Below are 22188 nucleotides of genomic sequence, written 5' to 3'. Positions count from 1 at the left end.
GCCTTCCTTGTCGGCTCCTCTATTGCTTGCAGAAGGAATTTGTCTTCCACACAATGGAGGAACCTCCTGGATTGCTTGTGCCGGGCTGTACTGTCCCTCCAACAGATGTCAGGGTGGTTGAAGTCAGCCATGAGAATGGGGCCTGCGAGCGTGAGGCTGTTCCTATCTGTCTATAGTGTGCTCCACCCACAGATTCCTCTTGATCAGGCGGTCTATAACAGATCCCCACAGTAATGTCTCTCATTGCTGTTCTCCCTTTAACCCTGATCCACAAACTCTCTATCGACTGCTCACCTGTCCCCAGGCAGACTTACATAGTCTCCAGCCTATCCCTAACATAAATAGCAACCCCCCCTCCCCGTCTGCTGGGCCTGTCTTTTCTAAAGAGCCTGTAATCTTTCAACACTCTAGTCATAGGAGCCATCTCACCACGTTTCTGTGATGCTTATTGTATCTTACCTCTGTAGACATGCACACATCTCTAATTCCTCTTGTTTGTTCCCCATGCTATGGGAGTTTGTATAGACGCATCTGAGCTGAGCTCCAAATGAAGTGGGCTCATTGGCTGGAGCAGATGGAACATCTCTACATTGCTTGGAGCATTTATTATAGGTGCTGGCAACTGACTGGGTATTATTATCTTATATTAGACAAGTTCTAAAAACAGTGTTTGAAAACTGAAACAGGTGCATAAACACATTTGAGGATCTAGGCCAGTGCTGCTAAAGGAGAATTAACTAATGAAAAATGTATGAAAGAAACAAGTCATAAACATGATGTTAGGCAAGATTAGTCCATGTCTGTATGGGGACATCATGGATATAGAAGAATCTTGTACCAAGAAAATTGAAATTGGCACTTGCCTACCGGAAACAGTAGGTATGTTTTGAATATTTGGAGAGAAAAGAAGGAATGTGAGTAAGTACACCATAGCTGTAAAATAAAGATGTGTTTCAATATACTAAAGAAATACACTGATGGGGAATTTAGTCCACTAATGAAACTTACTACCAGAAACTCATCTGTAACACTGGTAGACTGTCAAGGAAATTTTTCATGGAGGGAAAAAAAAGTGTTGTGTGATAATAAGATTCCACTGTAACAGTTATCAGCTAATTGGCCATCTCAGAAGTTCTGCTGTTTCCCTGGCATTTCCAAAACACTCAAACAAATAAAGTTTACCACTGGAGGGTCCTGTTACGTCAACCTGTCACAGAAAGGCACCTGGAGATGCTAACAAATCTATTATACACCTATGATGTTAAGCTGCAACAGGAAGGCATGTGGAGGAGGTAACAAATCCATTACTTCCATGTGGTGCTGTTGCCATCCTGAAATACAAAGGTTTGTCTATGGAAAAGATGTGATCATTTATCCATTATTAGGCACAGCAGTGGTCTCAGTTGAAGAAAAATTCAAAAAACTTAGATTTATGTCTTTGAGGAAAAGAGTACTCGAAAGAGAAGGAACACAAATCTTAATACCATTTGTAACTTTACTGAACAGATGCTGTACCAGAAATGTGGATCAGAGAATACTGAGATGTAAGTACAAGAAATAAGACTCTGTCCTGAAAAGAAGATGTTTAAAATAGACAATAGAGTAAAATACCCCATGTTTCTCTTCAGTCAACAACCATGTCAACTAAGAAACCAAATGATCTCCAACATTCAGAGATTCGTTACTATTGCCAGAACTATTACATCAGGATATTCTCCTTAGTTACCTCATGACATCAAGTACTGTTCCAATACAAAGTAAATTGCATAGTCAAACCACTTCCATCTGGGGCAAAAAATGGGCTACATGAGTCAGAGTGTTTTGGTGTTACTCAGAGGGCTTGGGGGGGGGGGGTGGTGGTGGATATTTTTGAATAAAATATGCTCACACCACTCTGTATCCCACTAGGGAATAAATAAATAAATAAAAAAAAAAGTAGGAATATTTCTTCTCCCCAAAGCAGTGTCTACTTTTCCAACAGACATTCTGCTCAAAAGAAGCCCTGACCATCAGCTTCCTTCTAAACAGTGGTTCATCACTTCTTCACCTTTCTACTGCCTGTCTTGATATCCCACCCTCTTTCTGCCTCTCACTTACACAGAGCCAGTGAGAAAGCCCACAGCCAAATCCCTGTCAGGAACCTAGGTGACAAATAGGCCTTGGTTGCAATGACAAGCCTCTCCTAGAGCCTCCACCTACATCCTCTGACTGAGATTTCCATTTAACCTCATGCCCGGGCCTCATGCCAGTTGCTGCCTGAACTACATCACAGGTACGCTTACCCCTAACTCTGTACCTGCATCGTTGTTTGGATTTCCTGTATTCACCTTGGACCAGGCATGTTACCTCCTTTTTCCCTGATGCTCAGCAGAGTATCAATAGGACCTGCTGTAGTCACCACTCTGCTCTGCCCACCTGTCACTGGCGCCATGGGACTGCATCCTGCTGGCAAGGCCACCGTCTGACCTGCCCTATGGCTGCTTGCCTCTCTCCTTCCTTTGGGGAGCAGCCTCCTCTTGCTGCTATCTGAACATCCCATGGAAAAATGAGACTGGGCTTCCTAAGAGAATCCCACTTGTCCTTACAGCTTCAGCAATAGCTTCTGCCTCTGGAATACCTCCTTAAAAAAAGTGCTTGCATGTTTCTCTCCTCTGCCACATCTGGTAACTTTAAATGGTGGTGGTGAATAACTCACTTCAGCATAACTAACATGCAATGAGAATCAATGGATAATATTCACTGGCCATTTCCAGGCATGTATTATGAATTAGGTTGAGAACATGCCACATACCCCCAAAACAGCCACTAGATTACTGATGTATTACTGATGTGTTCATACACCTTCAAGAATTCATACTGATTGGATCCTGGGAGAAGAGCAAAAAAGGGACTAAGAATTAGGTCTTTGTTGCCATACTTACTGGATAGATAGTAGTGAATTATGTTCTGTTTTTCTCACAGAAGAGTCTCAAAACAGTCAGACACAACAGGAAGTGTTTAATACTCTCTTACCAGCAATGAAAAATTATTATCTATGGAGGTGAAAAACCAAGTCCTGCTCTTATTCTGTGTTTGTCCTTTGATGCCTTAACCTCTGCCCTGTGATTCAAATGGCTAACTCTGAGCTTAAACCTGGATTTTAGTTGTCATTCTTAGTTTCCTCTGAACTGCCCAATGCCCAAAATCAACTTTTAAACCAGAATTTATTTACTGGGGGGGGGGGGGGGGGGGGTTATGGTCACAACTTTAGACATTCTGGCATTCCTATCTAAATGCACAAATACTGATTTTGGAGCATAAGTTTACATCCCAAGTTTGCTGGATTTTGCTTCAAAGTTAACTTTAAACTCTGGTAACAAATTAAACTTTGGTATCAACAGGCATGAAAAAGTGTATTTCAATTTCTGCCGTTCCTGAGTATCACACACTACCCCTAACACTCTTTATATCCAAAATCTGACAAAGACTTTTACTGTCCTCCCATGGGTTTTTGCCACCCTCCATGACTTGGATGTCTGCAAAGAATTCCTAGATCTTGGCAGCCCTAGACTAAATTAGTGCAATGCACTCCACTTAAGGCTACAGTTAACAGGTTATGTATGCCATTTCCATCACTGATCATTAGTTCGTTCTCTTGGCAATTCCCTGAGACAGACAAATATTAATTTGCTGCCATTTGTCAACAAATGCTGTTTAGGTCTACTGTGGTCTTAAAATGATTCTGCAGTGAAATCAGGAGACAAACCATAACCTTGAATGGTAGCCAAGTCCTAATTACAAGAACATTTTCCGTATGTGAGGATATTTCTGACTTTAGAGCGAAGCAGCTATAACTAAATTTGATAGTAGTGACCTATTATCATGTATTTTGACACATTTACTTCTCAGGAAAACAAAAAAAGATATAACTGCTCTTGAACCATGGCCACGCAGCCATTTCAGTCTGAATTAAATTTAGCATTCTGGAATGCACAGCTTTCAGTAGCCTAGCAAAACAACTTCTCACTTTTCTGCACTGTCAGTAAAATTCTGCTAAGATTCTGCACCATTTCTGCAATGCATCAGGCCCCTTTGTGAAAGACAGGGAATGGTAAATCATGGTATCTACTTGTCACTTCGAGTGATTCATGCAAGGGAATTGGTTTGCTCAGAGAAAATGCCTTGCTCATTTTATTTCCAGAAGCGACCAGCAGAGTCAAAGCTGCAACTTGCAGCTCTGAGCCATAGCACAGTGGGCAATCTAGTGCAGAGGCCATACCTGAAATGGAGCTGGCAGCTGTATCTTTGCATGGTAAATCAGAGAAGGGTTGAATGGTGGAAGTCCACTGCTGCTCTCTCCAGATGTATGCTCTGCCCCACTACTGGAGTTCACTACCCCCACTTTGGACAACTGGTTTGATCCCCACAAAAAGGTGGAGGAAGAAAAGGTTACTTTTCCTAATCCAGTTTATGAAATGACTTTACAAGTAGCTGGGCCAGAATAGTTGAAGAGCTGGAATGTTGCAGTGAATTGTCAGGTTTCGTTAGGACTGTTACTCCTTGAGCTACAGTTGCTAGTGAAAGCCTTGTGTTAATCAAGTCAGGGCAAAACCAAATGCCCTAGTCAGTGACAACCTTGTAAGAAAGATCTATTGCTTTTTGCAGGAAACTAAAAAAAAAAAAAAAAAAAAAAAAAAAATCATACTAGAAGTTCTATTGTATTGTATTACCAGAAGCATAACACATCTGACTGTGTACACATAACATGTGGGAGAATTCCATGGAAGACAATAATGTATCAAATTTCTGAGTAACTAGGAGCTAAATAAAATGGAGAAGAGGATATTTCTCAATTAAATAAAAAGCAATTTAAAAGACATTTTAGATGCCAATTACTAATTAATGTATATATATATAAAAATCTTAAAACCATATGCTAATGAGCTTGTACCAATGAGTTAGCACTCATATAGCAATTACTTGATATATCTGGGTGGCAAAAATAAAAAGCAAATGCAACAAAGGTGTCTAAACTATTGATTTACTATGATAACCATACAATTTGGAAGATAGCCATGAAAGCTGATAATTTGAAGTAATTACATGTGTCGTTTAGAATGACTTAAACAGTAGATGCTGGAGAAAAGAAAGTAGTATTTTGTTTACTTGTTAACCTGATAAAAAAAAAGCAAAGGTGGTGCTAACTAGCTCACTGAAAAGATTGAACACGTTTTTTCTCAGACAAATAAATTTCCCTGAGTTTCACAGTCAGTACAATTTCTGTCTTATGGATGTGTAAACTAAAGCACAGAATGGTAGGTAGTCATGCCACATCAGACCCAGTGAAGAAACAGAGAAGTCTGTAACTGAGGGTTCTGCATCTTTTTTCCCTATCAAACCAGCATACACCGTAATGTTGCGTTCCTTGTTACAGCCCATGGGAAATACATGACTTGAAGGTTACATACTGATTTTATGCAAGCATTAAAGACTGAGTGGATAAAAAAAGACAAAGCATTTTCAGTGTTGAGAATCTATAAAAAGTTTTATTTTGTGATAAATGGATCAGCAAAATACCATAAATGGCTTTGTGCGATAAATCTGGTAGAACAAAATTACAAAACAGAAAAATAGGACACTCTGGGGATTTTGAGGTTTTGTTTTGTTTGCTTGATTATAGTTTATGAAAGTATTAGTAACAAGGAAAATAAGAATATTAGTAAGATATGAATGAGAAAAATCTGGTAGCTGTTAGTTATACCTAGAATAACTTCAAAGAAAACTCATTCCTAGTAAAATGCTGCGCTGCTGAAGACAGATAAACACGGTTGCTTAGAACAGAGCACACTGACTGATTGTTTCGGTCTAATCATATCTGTATGCTGAGTAGGCTAATTATTGTGCAACCAGGCCCTGATCCTATAATTGGATCTGTACATACGACCTCTGCTCTTGCTTGAAGTTCTACTTAATTAAAAGACACCATATACCTCTTTAAAGCAAACACCACCATCATTCAGCTTATATGCCTTATAAAAGAGGCAGCTGAAACATAGCACATCCATTCAACAGAATCAGTCACACACAGTTTATGGACAGCACAATTCCACCAACTTCCCTAAAGTTGCAAGAAAAACAAATTTGACATGGATCAGGAAGAATGCAATCTAAAGAAACTGAAACAGGAGAAAAGGGAACAGATAAACCAACCAGGGAAGTAAGCATAAAATAAAAGAATGAGTAAAGGAAGTGGATCAATAAAACCAAAACCAAAACAATTACCCCCATAACAAAACTAACAAAAACACACACACACACAAAACCCTAAACCAAAGGAAAAAACCCAAGGCCCAACACTAAAGACACTACAGGGAAAGTAGGAATTGAACTCCCAAACCCCAGGATTGCCTCCCAGAAATATTTTCCCTTACATTATCTTTATCTCTTTATCTCTTTCACTCTGCTTTGTTCCTGCCCTCCCAGGAAGGGAATGTTTAAATATTTCTTCCTTTCTGTTGCTCCCTGCATGTGTGAACAACTGGCTCACAGGCCCTATCACAAAGGATTTATTTCCTTTTTCTATTATAACAATCTATCAAATTTTCAATTGGCTTTGTGAACTGCAGTTGGAAATTATATTAAAAGCATTCTTCAATGCCATCACAATCTAGATTATGGAGAGACACACTTATTTCTATTTTTACAGTATACAGACCAATTACAGGAGAACCCTCATGGTGTTTTTAAATTACATTGTATATTTAACTTGTAACAAGAAACATGTGTACCAAGGGATGAAATTGTAAGGCAATTTTAACAATTTGACCTTTAAAGAAATGACCTTTCAAAGGATTCAGAAATTCTTACCTTTTTAATTTTTAAATTTTTGTGAAATGTAATCAATATATAACATATTCTAATATACTGGAAATATTTATTATATTCTTGTATGTGTATATGTATATTCTAGTACCATATTAACACATATATTAGAATATATATAAAACATATAATCATATATATATTCTCTCCTACTTTTCTCATCATAACTTATTGAAATATCATCTGTCCTATTATGACTAAAATTTATTTTTTCAAATGAATCTAGCCCCAGCTGTCAATATGCTGGATGAGTGGTTTTGATCATGGTGATCTGTCATGCTCCTGTATTTCATAGTGAAACAGAAAGGCAAACTTTTAAACACTCCTATATTATTAACAAAATTGATTGTTTTCAGTAACTTACTTTTGGAAATAGGCTGATTAAATCACACAGTACACTCATAACTTCATTTCTTTTGCAAGTGATGATAACCATAAAACCGAAACCTGGTTTAAGGTGGAAACCACAGGAAACTACAACTTTCTCACAATTTTCGCTTAAGACTGCAACTTTTCCCAGATATAAGAATTCAGGCTGAGTATGAACAACATATGAAGTCGTGCTATAAAACCACTAAAACTTCGAGGTACACCAGGGAAATGAAAGTTCCCCCTTTCTACAAAATGCTTTCTACAAGATGCTTTTCTTGCTTTGCCCTAACAGACCCAAACTAGAAATCTAACATAGAAAGACACTTTTTGACCTGAACTAGAGGTCCAACCTGGTTTTAAAACTATCTTGTTTGTGAGAAAAAAAAAAAAAAAAAAGTATTTTTTAAGGTCAGGCTAGTTCCCGAATACAGGACAGGGGCTAGCCACACTGGCAGCTGTAATAGCAGAGATGGGCTGGTATGCTACCATGTTTGGGGGTGAAAAAAAGGGAGAAAAGGATGATAGACGGCAGTGTCTTGCAACTATAGAATTCACAACCTTCAGCTGAAAATGTATCATTCTATTTTTAGGTAACAGGACTCTCAGTTCAGAGCCTCTGATCAAGCCCAGCACCCCATTTTGATGTGTATATTCCATGAACCCTAAAGTGCTCATTTTTGTATGTGCTCCTTGATGAAGGCAGGGATTGGGCCAAGTACTTGGCAAATATGGGACTTTGGAACAAGGTCATCTTTCAGGTCTCTTCAAACAACACAAACCACTGTATGATTCTATGATTCTAAACTGCTACCTAACAGCTTCTTCTCCAGTCACTCCACTCATTTCCTACAGCAGGACACAAAAGTTGCCCTGTCACAATCAAAGCAAATACCTTCCAGCAGGTCACAGGACACAGATGATGGGAATCATCTGTCAGGAAGTGCTTGCAGCTCACTTGCTAAACATACTCTCATTACATGAAGGGAGAGAGGATTGGGAACTATAATCATCAAAAGCCTGTGTGTCAGGCCAAGTCTTGCACTGAGTGAACTCCAGGAGACGTAACTACGTAACAAATCCCACTGTTTCCTCTAAAGGATGCTGTCATGTACTGTGATTGTGCTAGGCAATGAACAAATAAAAATGCAAGCCGTCTTCCACTTTATGTCTTAAGATTTCACATAAGGGCACAAACTTTCTAAAAAATTTTGAAAGCAGATGGATTTGCTCTGCTTCAAATATTATCTTGTCTTCACTTCCTTTTAGCTTTTACTTTCAGATTTTGTGCAAATAAGCAACTGTTACAATCTGCCACACTTAACACAAAGACACCTCTTGTATACGTTAATCCTTCCTGTTCGTGGCAGGGGTTTAATGGAGGGACTAATGGGGCCTCTCTCTATCCACTGTCTCCCTCTAAACCCCACTTGTACACACTACCCATCTTCATCACACTTGTAACTTCCACATCATGTGAAGCACTGGCATCTCACACAGAATATTCAAGCCATTTGCAGTGAAGCTGTTTCCCCTTCCATGTTCTTAGATGATTCATGTCAGAAGCGATATAAGAAATCTCTGGATCTCGTATTTCTACAGAGACACAATATAAAAAGTGTTTTATCCCCAAAACTGTGACAGGTCTCTGTTTCTCACTTAAGCGTACTGCAAGCCCTGAGGCTCACAGGACTTCGATAACGGCAAGACTTGTCTTGTGGCTCATCCATTTGACTGAGGCTACATGTTTCTTTAATGCCATACGCTGAAGCACACGACCCGCCAGCACCCAGCTCAGGGCTGGCTCACCCGAAACAGCTTTCCCCCGTCAGCGGCCCAAACAGGCTGCAGCCGAACGCCGCTAAGCCAGCTCCGGGCCACCTCAGCGCCTCCGTACCGCGCATGCGCCGCTGGAAGGAGGGAGCATGAGGGCGGAAGAGCTGAAGTAAGCCGACCCGGCCGCATGTTCACAGCTTCCCTCACTCCGCCGGCCCCCAGTACGCATGCGCAACTGCTGGCGGCGGGGGGGGGCGGGGAGAGGTGGGGCGGGCCGGGGCGGGCCGGGGCGGGGCCCTCTCGCTGTCATCCGCGCATCACGCCTGTCGCCCCGCCCACCCCGGCGGCCCCGCGGCCCCACCCCGTTGCCCGGGCCATGGATGGGTTAGTACCTGCAGCCGCCACCGGAGCCGCGGCAGCACCGAGAGGCAGGCAGGTGTCCGCGACCCCCCGGAAGGCTTCACCTGGTGTCTCCTGGGGAGGGGGACCGGACCGGCCCCGCTCCTTCCTCCCCGGAGCAGCGGGCTGGCCGCGCCGGGGGTGGGGAGAAGGGGGTGAGGGAGGTTACCCCCCGCCCCCGGTGGAGGTAGTGCAGCGAGGGGAAAGGTGGGTGTCGGAAGGGGGGCCGGGTTTCGGAGGGGCCGGGCTCGGGATGGGGATATGGTCGCGGGCCGTTCCACCAGGTACCTGTGGACGGAGGAAGTCAGCGGCTGTGGCTGGACCGTGCTGAGAGGCTGGGAGCCTTCGCTGAGAACTCTGGTATTCAGCACGTTTGGGTTCCTTTCTTTCCACTTTCTTCTCTCTTTTTTTTTTCTGTTTCGCATCTCCTCGTTCTCTTTTATTTCTTTCCTAGCGGAGTTGGGGGCGTGTTTCCTCCGCGCTGCTGCTCGCGGCTGGCTTCTCTCAGGTAGCGAGGCCGGCGTCCGGTGCCGCGCTGGAAGCGGAGCGCAGCTGCGGCTCGGGATGCTGCGGGCGCTGAGCCGCGGGGCTCGGTCCGCCCGCTCCCCCATGCCGCCGCCGGGCTGCCCGCCGAGGTGGTGCCCCCCGCTCAGGTGCTGCTGCTCGCTGTCGGGCTTTTAGCCTTATTGTAGTGTTATCTCTCTTAGCGTACTGAAAAGCTCACTGGCGCGCTGCTCTCGTGACGGTGAGCGGGCGCCGTGATGAGCTTTTGGAGATTGCAGTTCCATGTGGTAGCTTTAAAGGTTTATGCCTCAAGTACTTTAATGTAGCAGAAGAAAACTCGGCGGTGCTGCTGTCTGCAGTTGGTACCTAATAGAGGTGCATATGTGGAAGGGAACTGATTGACATCCATTCCGCAAGGTTAATCAATAATCAGAATGGTTATTCGTGTAGTCCTAAATGCATTTTTATAGACTGTGCTGAAGGCCTTAAGTACACGTAAGTTGTTACAGTGATAAAAGTTTATACGGTATGTCGTCCTCAGAAGGTGAGAGTATTTCTGGCAAGTCTGAGTCCCACTGCTGCAGTAGCATGATGTGCACTAACTTCTCTCATATGTCTTCATAAATTTTCTTAACTTGAAAGTAATAATAAAGTTCATTATGTGTGCTGCTAATTTCCTTCACTAGTTTTTAAGAGCAAACATGATTGCTAGTTTATTCTTCCTTTGCCTATTGATATTTCAAAATCCAAAGCTCGGGAAGTTTGACCACAGTGAGAAATTCGGCGGACACAGGAAACTGTCTATGCCTAATGTCAGTAGAGTGTGCTACTGTTTCTTTTATTTTTTCATCATAACAGTACACATACATGAAAATGGAAATGATCACTGAAGACAGTACTTCTAATTTAATGTAAATATGTAGGTATTAAGTTGGAGTGCGTCCTGGCCCTCAGTGACCTGTAAAATCTTAAGCGCTCTTGCAATCTAGGAATTTGGAAACAGAAGTTAGGACAACTTTTTATTCTCTCCTTTTTTTTTTGTTTTCTTTTTTTTTTTTTTTTTCCTCTCACAGATCAAAGCAGTACCGCTCAAACTTTTCTAGCATATTTTCACATTGCTGCAGTGGAAGCCTTGATAGGGAAGCGGGTTGACAAAACCAATCTTGTGTAAATGCTGGTTAATGAGAAAAAGCTAATAGTAATAGGAAATATCTTTTTGGAGAACTTTATTAAAAAATGTACTAGCATTTTTTTTTCACATTTGCTTTGAAACTACTTTTTGGAAAATTTCAGAAGAAAATTAAGAAAGTTCTCACTGGAGTGCGAATCTGTTTTAATCTGTTAGCTGCGCTTATGAGTTACTTGTAATTTTATTTTAATTCCTTTGAGAATAATTTTTTTCCTCTCAGGTTGTGGAATTGGTGTCTAAACTGATCTTTCAACTAGTATGATGAGTTTCTTATGCAAACTTCTTTAAATTTTATAAAGGATTTGTTATTTCAGTTGAGAGAGAATGGAAAAAGAGGTATGCGTTACGCAGTGTACTGCCCTGAGATGCTAATACTAAAGCTGATATTACTTATGTTTCAAGTAGAAATAGTATGAGCAAATGTATGTAGTACTTAAAATGTACATAACATTGCAAAATCGCACCTTCCTAATAAACTTGCTTGTCAGAGAGTAAGGCAAAGACAAAGGGCACAGTAAAGGTGAATCAACTGAGTAGAGTTTTTTAAGAAATTTTCTGAAGCAGAGCTTTTTAGGTGTTCTGGAAATAATACAGGTGTCTGATGATAACTGCAGGTTTGAGTAAGCTCAGAATTGTTATATGTTGACTGTGACAGTTCAGGAAGCTGTGGTTTTTGGTGATTTGAGGGTTTTTTTTGGTAAAAGATGTTCTTTCGGAGATTTCAAACTGTTAGTTGAAGATGCAGGCTGTTAAAACTGTGATTGCCCTACCTAAAACTTTTTGTAAACCAGCTTGTGACTTTATTTTTTCTTTCCTTTTTTTTTTTTTTTTGTTAAATGGCCTTCAAAAGAGTGAAAGAACTAAACTTATACTTCATTCACTTCATTTACATTAATACAGAAATAAAATACAGGCCTTAATTTATTTCTGTGGGATGTTGAGGCTGATTTAGGTCCAAACCTTATATGTAGAGAAGACAACAATACATAAACACAGAGAAAGAGTTTTTATTTGGATCAGGAAGATTTTCTAGAAAGCTGTAAAAAATCCACTGCTTTGTGGCAAAGAATTTGGCTCCTTATTTAAGATTATTGCATTTGGTGGAAAATGGGATTCAAGTTCACATATTAAATTTGAAGAAGTTACTAACGGTATGAACGATACTATTTTGTTGACTATTGAAGGCAGCCCAGATATGTGTATGTATATATATATTTATATGTATATATAAACTGAGGTTAGTAGCTTCCTTGTTGGCTAGTAAGGGGGAAAAATCAAAAACATCAGTAAACACAGCAGCAGAATTTATAATTGCAGGTTAAATTCATCCCAGTCCAGTACCAGATTAAATCTTCAGGTTTAACAGTGTTTCTGCGTTTTGGAAGATGATATTCAAGCTCTTAGAGAGTGTCAACCACCTGCACATTGTTATCCTTAGGTTTCTGGCTTGCAAGCCTTTTTGGGTTTATATTCTACATAGAATAAAAGTATTCTGTAGTTGCTTTAGTCCCTGTTTCTAATCCACCTTGAGTTAAGTGCTTCTGAAAAATATCTAATGTAGACCTAGTGTGAATTGAATTGTTTCTCCTTATGAGTTTGCAGTTCACTGAACAAACTTGTTTACTGTTATTATCTGATATAATCTGAAACAGAAATCACCTGTCACAATTGGACACATGAGAATAGCAAAATATGAATCAATCTTGTAGTTTCCTTGCCACTTGTCGAGCTACTATTTATTTGATTTGGTACCTGGTGGGGGAGATAAGCAATTAAGTATGCTGGGTTCTACCAGGAAGTATTTATTAAGTTTTATGCTGAACTAATCCTATGCTAATTGAAGCATTCTGGAGGTAGTAGGTGGTACGCGCAAGTGTGTTTAGGTTGACTTTCTTTTAAAGGATATCCTGATTAAATAATATGGTGTCAAAACATGAGGATGGGAGTTGGTTATATAATAAAAGTGTGCCTACAGCTGCTGTTTCAAGGTACAATTATCAATTCTTTTCTTTTGCAGTCATTAAGAGTTGCATGGAATTGCCTTTGATTTATTTATTTATCATCCCCCCCCTCCCCCCCTCCCCTTTCATTTCAGGATGTGATAACACAGCATATCTTTTCAGGTCTGTAAATGTGACTTATGCTCGAGTAGGAGGCAGTGTTCTGGACACAGTGTTGCAGAGTGGGTAGGTGAAAAGGAAAAAGTATTTTGGCTGTTGCTGTTGATACCACTCTTTCCTGCTCGTGCTGTTTCCCTGTGCTAAAGTTTTTCAGACTCAGGACTGTTGCCAGAATTGCAGCACCAACCTCAGTAGTGCCTTTCTGCACCCCCTTGTGGTGTAGTAATTGTCATGTGTGGACTGCGTAGTACATTATTCTGCTACCATGCTGCCCTGCAGTTCTTCATCGCTGCAGGGAAAGCTGTGAAAATACAAAGGTAGGGAATGGCATGATTGCCTCTGGTCACTCCAACTGACTGGGAAACCACATCCAAAATTTCCTGAAAGCCAATGGTGTGAACGCTTATTTGATTCCATAACCATTATCTTTGCAATGAACTTTCTTAATCACACTGTACTACAAGTAATTTAAATTGCTGCCATTCTTATTCATTAAATGATATGGGGTATTATAATAGCATTTAAAGTCCGGGAGAAGACTGATCATTCTGTCTCAATAGCAAATACCAGAAGCAAAGGAGTCAAAACAATGTTTCTGTATGTACACTCTGTGAAAGTATGCATGCAAGGATACATGATACACATGCCAAGTGTATGGTGGGGTCAGTATGCCCTAGTAGGATCTTACCATTTAAACAAAACATTACAATCTTTGGGAGTATGGTTGCATTAATCATGGGAATAAGAAAGATCCAAACCCTGTTTGGGAATAGGCAGAGATAGAATCTCTGTCTTCTGGTTTGGGATGAGACCCAATGAAATTGGGGACTGGTAACCCTTTTCCTGTCTTTAGGTGGCATAGTAGCTACATGTTCAGTGGCACACGAGAAGGATGTGAAATACCTCCCAGGTGTTATGAAAAGCAGGTCATTGCAGATCTGTTCCAATGTACTTTGCAGTGATTTGGTTAAGAGTATTGCTCCAACTTTTGGTTCTTGCTTACTAGGAAATTTCTAGACTGCAATACTTGGAAAAGACCATAGATATTTTTGAATAGAGGATTCAAGCACATTTTTGCACTTGTCCAGAGTCCTAACATAACTTCAGGGGCTGCATTTGAATGTGCAAACTGTGCACAACCCTTAGAGGCAGAGATTTCTCTATCTTAAAGGTCTTTTTCAGCCTGAATGATGCCATTATTCTATATGCCTTCACCCTTTTAACCGTAACATTTTCTAGGCTGGAAACAGTTATAATTCTGTTCAGCAGTCAGCATGAAATAAATGCATATTGCCACAGTGACCCCAAAGATCACTGCAAATTAAAGACGTATAGTATCTGTAACATCTGAGTATTTTACTGACTTATGTTTCTAGGTGACTTAGTTTAATCCATAAATTACAAGTCATCCTTCTTGGTTTTGTTAGGCCTTCTTTTCCTATCTAGCTGTGCATGGCTTGATTAGGATCTCTTCTCCTGTTCCATTTCTGTGGGGTTTTTTTTGTTCATTTTCTCACTTTACTACCCAGTATAGTGCATTCATTTTCATACTTTTTTTTTTTTATTTGTCAGTTCACCTGTTTCTATTTTCTAGTCTCTGATTTCTGCTTCTTGCTTCATGTTATGGAGACAAGCTATTTGTTTTGATCTTATGTTACAGAAAAATTACTCTAGCTTTGTGTCGTTCCATCCCCCTTGTTTTGGTTACCTGCCCTTTCCCAAAACACAGCCAGTTTGAAATCTGTAATGAACTTCTGTAAAGTTATTCTGTGCACATTATGTGACCTTCGATGTGGTGGAAGCTGTAGGGCAAAACTCAGTTTCTGTGGGGGAAAATTCTTGAACTCAAACCTAGATGATCTGTTTTTCATTTGGTTTCTGTCAGTGCTAGCAAACATGTTTCTGTGTAATAACACTTCGCAAAGGTATAGAAAAGCTTGCTCGCCTTATAAAGCTTGTCAGTTTCTGAAGATGAGTACAAATTGTAGACATCCACAGTCTCTTGAGCTGTTTGAGAGTTTTAATTTATAATACCTACTCTGCTCTCCTTGATATTTCTCCATCAGACAACCAAGTATTTATATGTGTGGGGTGCCAAAGTGTGACTGAAAGTACAGGTGGCAAAACTACACATATTTTCCAGTCTTATAGAACAACTTAATGCATGAACTAAAGTGATATTTAAAGGAAAGGTCAATGAGTATCAACATCACTTCCTGATAAACAAAATAAATTAGTATCTATAATTTTATGCATTTCTAGATTATTTTTTTCCCTCAAAAATGAAAAGCAGTGATCTGTTGCTTCAGAAACTGAGTTGTCTTAATTGGCTTGGAAGTGTTACCTAAGTCTGTCACTGAAGAAGACTTTGTTTGTATGTAATTTTATTTTATTCTGTAAACTACTATTCTGTCCACTAGTTTATGTATGCCTTTCAATTTGTTGAAATAGATCTTGTGCATGTACAATGGCTCTTTTCTAAAAAAAGAAAAAAGCTGTTTTGAAGTAAAATGGAGTGCTTTAATAATGTAACAGCTTGAAAATAACTTTTCATTGCTAGGTCTTCTCTGCAGCATCCCATAACATAGTTTATGTAGGGAAATTGGTGTGCTAATGGTGCTACTAATGGCAATTTTTGTCTCACTATCACGTAATAAGTTTCAAATGTATGTGTGTATATTTGTATATATATATATATATACAGTAATGGTACTTGGTTGTTAATGTAAAGATCATTCATTCTGTGCTATGTTCCCTTACTGTCTCTGCTTTCTGTTGCTTGTTTTTGCTCTGTAACGGTTGGCCTTGGTAGGGCTGAGGACTGTACAATAATAACATAAATACTGTCTGTGACGAAGAATCATCAAGGAACAGATAATGATTGTTCAGGCATTTTTCATTTTTGTGAGCCACAGAGTTCACCTGTTTTGTGTGCAAAATCAACATTTTATTGCATGCATGTGACAAGCAAGGCCTAATGTGTTGTGAGCAATGTTCTCTGGGAGGAGCTGTTTATAGGATGTATATATGGCACTAATTACTGTTTCAGTATGTACCTTAAAAGATAGGGAGAGGGACTCATAACACATGGCCAGAAAAAAGACAGGTCTCAGCAAGATCCAGAGTTCTGAAAAATATGCACTCCAAAGACTTGATTAAAACTGTGTTGTAGACTAATAAGTGTTAGTAACTTGATCTTTAGCCAAAGCAGTCTCATTTAAAACTGTAGACTGCCCAAAGATGGTAACTCATACAGTTACCAATACTTTATAAAATACAGAGAATATTAACAGGATGCATGTTTAAAGTATTAATAGAATTCAGGAGCTGTATTTGCTACATAGGTTTTCTTCTCGGAATCGTATTTCTCCTGTAGCTGGTTGTATCTGTATAAGCAAAAGGGTAGGGTTAAAACTAAAGAAGTCATGCTTAACAGTAAAATGATTTTACTATTACTGTTAAATCAGTTCACAGTATACTTTGACTGGAGGAAATAATAATTTTGCCAGATAACTTGTGCATTCTACTGAGAACTGGAAGAAACAGAGACTGCTAGAGGGTGTATTATTGTGAAGTAAAGCTGAAGGGAAAAGTTCATTTGGTGTGACTGGTGATACTTAGGAGAGGGAATAGAAGAGAAGAGCTTGTCTGTGTATATTGAAAAAATGGAGCATTCACTCATAGAATCATAGAATAGTTAGGGTTGGAAAGGATCATCTAGTTCCAACCCCCCTTGCCATGTGCAGAGACACCTCACACTAAACCATATCACCCAAGGCTCTGTCCAGCCTGGCCTTGAACACCGCCAGGGATGGAGCATTCACAACTTCCTTGGGCAACCTATTCCAGTGCCTCACCACCCTTACAGTAAAGAACTTCCTCCTTATATCCAAACTTCCCCTGTTTAAGTTTGAACCTGTAACCCCTTTGTCTTGTCACTACAGTCCCTAATGAAGAGTCCACCTCCATCATCCCTATAGGCCCCCTTCAGATACTGGAAGGCTCCTATGAGGTCTCCATGCAGCCTTCTCTTCTCCAGACTGAACAGCCCCAACTTTCTCAGCTGATCTTCATAAGGGAGGTGCTCCAGTCCCCTCATCATTCTTGTGGCCCTCCTCTGGACTTGTGCCAACAGATCCATGTCCTTTTTATGTTGAGGACACCAGACCTGTACACAATACTCCAAGTGAGGTCTCACGAGAGCAGAATAAAAGGGCAAGATCACCTCCTTCGACCTGCTGGTCACGCTCCTTTTGATGCAGCCCAGGGTACGGTTGGCTTTCTGGGCTGTAAGCAGATGCTGCCGGCTCATGCTCAATTTCTCACTGAGAAACACCCCCAAGTCCTTCTCTGCAGGGCTACTCTGAATCTCTTCTCTGCCCAACCTGTAGCTGTGCCTGGGATTGCTTCGACCCAGGTGTAGGACATTGCACTTGGCAAAACACTTTAAACAAAAGATGTAGGCTTTCTAGATATGCGGGAGAATGGAAACTGAAACAGGGTTATATGAATGCTGTGCTGTCTCCCAAATCTCCAGACAGTCTGAGATTATGGCTTTGACCTCATTTATATAATTAGTGTATTAATACTGAAGATTAAAGGATGATTCTTACAGAACCAGTGTATTATTAAATGTTCCAATAGATGAAGCAGAATTGGGCTGAGGAACAGAAACTGTTGCATGAAAGAGTGTCATGCAGGGAGAAACCAATAAGAAACATTGCTAAGGAAGTGGGGAGGAAGGACAAGAACTGTGTGCTGTAGGTGTGACCATATTTTTCCTGCATGCACCCCTACTGTCCTAGAAAACATTAAGTAGTAACTGAAAATTGAGCTTGTGAATAGAAGTATTATACACTGTTGTTGATGCGTATCTTTCATCTTTTAGGACAAATCTTATTCAAATCATACTTAATATATGTGATGCATGTGATCATTCAGACTTCCATTACTTTGTAGCCACTTGACTTCAAGTGTGCAATTCTTAGAGCTTTTAGTCCTAGAGTTATGTAATTGTTTGAGAACATGAATCTTCCTTTTAAATAGTAAGAAATTTCTAGCTTTCATTGCTCTGAAAAAAGCTTTAAATGTGAAGCTGTAAATTAAATACTCAAAAGACAAGCAATCCAAAACGTGTCTTTAGAGTGTCATTGTTAATTTAAGAACAGGAATTTATTTATATATATATATATATATATTGGCAATTTTTAAGGCTCTGAAAATTTGTGAGTTAGAAAAAGTAGTTTCATGCTTTTAAAATGAATGATTGATCGGTTGAGAGTCAAATCTCTTTGTTAGTTTCCTATGAAATCATGGTGGCTTTTAGATGCATAGAAAGCAAAAATTTTTCTCCCCAGATATTATTTGCTTAAACTAAGTTACGTATATTTAATTCTGCAGAACAATGGAAATCATAGTTACAAAAGTTACAAAAGTAGATATCTTTCATAATCCAAGTTAGAGCTGCTGATTGACACCAGAATCCTGTTTATGCATCTTTATGTTTTCAGAAGGAACTACAGTTAAAATTAACAGTAAAACTATGTTCTAAATAGAAATTCTGCAGACATTTTTGTTGATTGCTATTGTGGTCCTGCCAGTTGTTTTCTTTTTAAAATGTATTGTGCATTGTTAAACTATTTAATTTTCAAGAAAAAAGAAAAAATCCGTATCTCATCACATTTTTACTTTTGTAGCAACGTTTTTCTTTCTTTAACCTATATACTTTTGTGATAATTTGCTAACATCTTCCGTTTTCTCTTCTTTTTTTTTTATACTTTGTTTACAGATCTCTTAGCAGTGTGTTTAAAGATATCAATCTCTTTGTAGCTTTTCACATACACTCATTGCTACTTTTATGATAACCTTCACTGTTTTGGGGTGGGTTTTATTTTTGTTTTTCTGAAACCTTATTGGTAGTCATAAGCCTCAGGGTTTTGTCTGTTCATCTGACTGCATTTCTTTCTCATTTTTTAACTTTTAATAATAAAAAATGATAAACCAGATTGTCCAGTTATGAGACTTTTGTACTTTATAAGTACTTTGAACTTGTACTTTATAAGACTACATAAATTTTCTTCTGGCCATATTCAAAAGAGGTGGCTTATTGGATGGTTGTGTCATGTAAGCATCTTCTGTGCATTATAATGCATAAAATGGTGCAAAACTATATACAACATGACATCATACCGATACATTTGTGACTTCGAGCAAAAACCGTTAAGCTTAAGGCAAGGTATCTTCTCACTGTACAGGACTTCATTCTGTATAGTTTATTTACAGATATGCTCACACATTCAATTCCTTATTAAGAATTAGGTTGAAATTTTTAGGAAAGCTTTTTTTGAGAGTCATATTGATTTTTTTGAAAAAATATATTCAAAAGGAATATATTGAAGTAACTTTCTCATGTATTTAAGGGTTTAACTAGGAAATGTTAATCTTTATTGCTGGTAAAGTTTATATTTAAATGATCAGTAAAAAAAAATGCCCCCCCCCCCAACAAAAAACAAAAATCCCCAAACCAAAATACTATTGGAAAGTTCTTTCCCTGTATCAAGCATAAATACAAAGCATACAATGTTACAGTATTCTGACCTGCAGAGTCTGGTCATGATCTCTCTTTTGGACTTTCTGCATCAAACTGCAGATGTGATTCACTAGGTAATGGTGTATCTTATTTTAAATACTCAAGTAGTCAGTTCCAAGTGTGACAGCTAGAAGTGTAAAGATTTTTGCATATCTGGATGCAGACTTAGCATTACTGATTTTTTTTCCTTTAGTAATAAAAGAAATGTAATGATCAAAGTCTGTGAAGTATCATGTTATTGTTAGTTTAAGTGAACAGCAAACTGTTAGACTGGTACCTCCAATGCAGTTCTATACCATGTCCTCATTAGAGTGTAAATGTCTTTGATGCAGAAATGGAGTATTTTGTAATTTTCACTTCTCTTGCTCACTCATGTTTGTACACTTAGTGAAGCAATAGCTGGACCTTATATTTAACTACGTTTATTCAGAGATCCTAATATGTTTAGGAAGAGACAAACATCTTTGATATTGGTGATGCTTGTTTAGCAGTTCTGCTAGTGTACAAGCCAGAAACCTTTTTGTTTTGCTGCAGAAACAAAGGTGTTACTATCTCTAAATGGGAACACCCCTCAATAGATTTGAGAAATTAACTTTTAAACTAGTGTTACTTTAGTTGCTATTCTATAGTTCTGGCGTTCTCAACATAAAAAGGACATGAAACTGTTGGAACAAGTCCAGAGGAGGGCCACAAGGATGATCAGGGGATTGGAGCACCTCCCGTATGAAGATAGGCTGAGAAAGTTGGGACTGTTTAGCCTGGAGAAGAGAAGGCTGCATGGAGACCTCATAGCAGCCTTCCAGCATCTGAAGGGGGCCTATAAGGATGCCAGAGAGGAACTCTTCATTAGGGACTGTAGTGATAGGACAAGGGGTAATGGGTTACAACTTAAACAGGGGATGTTTAGATTGGATATAAGGAGGAAGTTCTTTACTGTTAGGGTGGTGAGGCAGTGGAATGGGTTGCCCAGGGAAGTTTTGAATGCTCCATCCCTGGCAGTGTTCAAGGCCAGGTTGGACAGAGCCTTGGGTGATACTGTTCAGTGTGAGTTGTCTCTGCAACAAGTGCTCATGGCAGGGGGGTTGGAACTAGATGATATTAAGGTCCTTTCCAACTGTCCTGCGTTCAGCAGTAGCAGTCATTTTTCTCTTTGTTAGTAGCTGGTGCAGTGCTGTGTTTTTTACTTTAGGCCTAGAAACAGTGCTGGTAACATCTATGTTTTCAGTTGTCCCTAAGTCATGTTTACTCTGACCAAGGATTTTCTGAGTCTCGTGCTCTGCCAAGGAGGAGGAGAAGCCAGGAGAAAGCAGAGACAGGACACCTGACCCAAACTAGCCAAAGAGGTATTCCATACCACAGCATGTCATGCCCAGGATGTAAAACTGGGGCAGTTACCCGAAAAGGCTGGATCACTGCTCGGTTGGGCAGGGTGTCAGTCAGTGGGTGGTGAGCGGTTGTATTCTCTTCCCTTGTTTTTTCCCTTACCATTACTATTATTGGTGGTAGCAGCAGTGGTTTGTGCTATACCTGAGTTACCGGACTGTTCTCAACCCGTGGGAGTTACATTTTTCGATTCTACTCCCCAACCCTCAGGGAGCGGGGCTGGGGAGGGATGGGGGGGGAAGTGAGAGGGAGACTGCGTGATCTGATTTACGGCTGGGTTTAAATCATGACACCAACCCTAACTATTCTGTGATTTATTCTATATAATCATTGTGAGAGAGGGATGTGAAGTGTCTTTCCTGGGGGTGCATTTCTGGCTTCCAATTTGACAAACTATCATTTTAATGCATCTAGTAATCAATTTATCTTTTATTGTAATATTGAGCATGTTAAAAAGTCATCCATAGATTTAGAATGCTAAACAAAATTTAACTTCTACAAATTCTGTTCAAGGGAGAGTAGTCACTGATGGTTTGGAATCCTTGAAAAATGACAATGCCTTATTTTATTAATGTTTTATTTCCTGTTTAATACACATTTAAATGTTGAAATTATCAAAGAAATATCTCAGTTGATTTATTAAGTAGTCTCAAGTCATTGAAATGTGTGGTTTTTTTTGTAACAATCTATATAGGAGTTTTAAGATGAGTAGGTGAAAATTCTTCATGTGGTTTTGCTAGTGTTTTAGCATCTGAACTACTTAGTTTCTCTTGATCACTTGTTAATGAGCCACAGTGACATACGTCTTGGCCTACTGAGCTGGTATCACTTGAGTAATTAAGGTGATGTTAGATGCCCACAGTTGAGCCTCCCTTATGTTTCTACATGGTTTTTAAGGGCTGGATTTTTGTTAGCTTAAGAACAATTGGGCAGATGATAGCAAAAAAAAAAAAAAAGGCAGTGTGGTTCAGGCCAAACTGAATTTACATAGGAATATT

General features: G+C 39.6%; 1 protein-coding gene across 1 annotated transcript in view; it reads left to right on the top strand.

Moving 5' to 3' along the window:
* The first annotated feature begins 10437 nt into the window (after positions 1–10437).
* PTBP3 (polypyrimidine tract binding protein 3) overlaps positions 10438–22188 on the top strand; it is a 44788-nt gene continuing 33037 nt past the window's right edge. Inside the window, exons 1-2 of the mRNA XM_061361265.1 lie at positions 10438–10453; positions 10983–11076. Coding sequence (XP_061217249.1) covers positions 10438–10453; positions 10983–11076 — 110 coding nt within the window. The remainder of the gene's footprint in view (positions 10454–10982; positions 11077–22188) is intronic.

The sequence above is a fragment of the Neopsephotus bourkii genome, unplaced genomic scaffold (genome assembly GCF_033783945.1).
Source record: "Neopsephotus bourkii isolate Nb327-2 ecotype Australia unplaced genomic scaffold, CSIRO-AGI_Nbou_v1 NB_1057, whole genome shotgun sequence".
In the NCBI taxonomy this organism is placed as follows: Eukaryota; Metazoa; Chordata; class Aves; order Psittaciformes; family Psittacidae; genus Neopsephotus; species Neopsephotus bourkii.
Note: the sequence above shows the minus strand (reverse complement) of the source record. Positions and strands in the feature narration are given on the sequence as shown.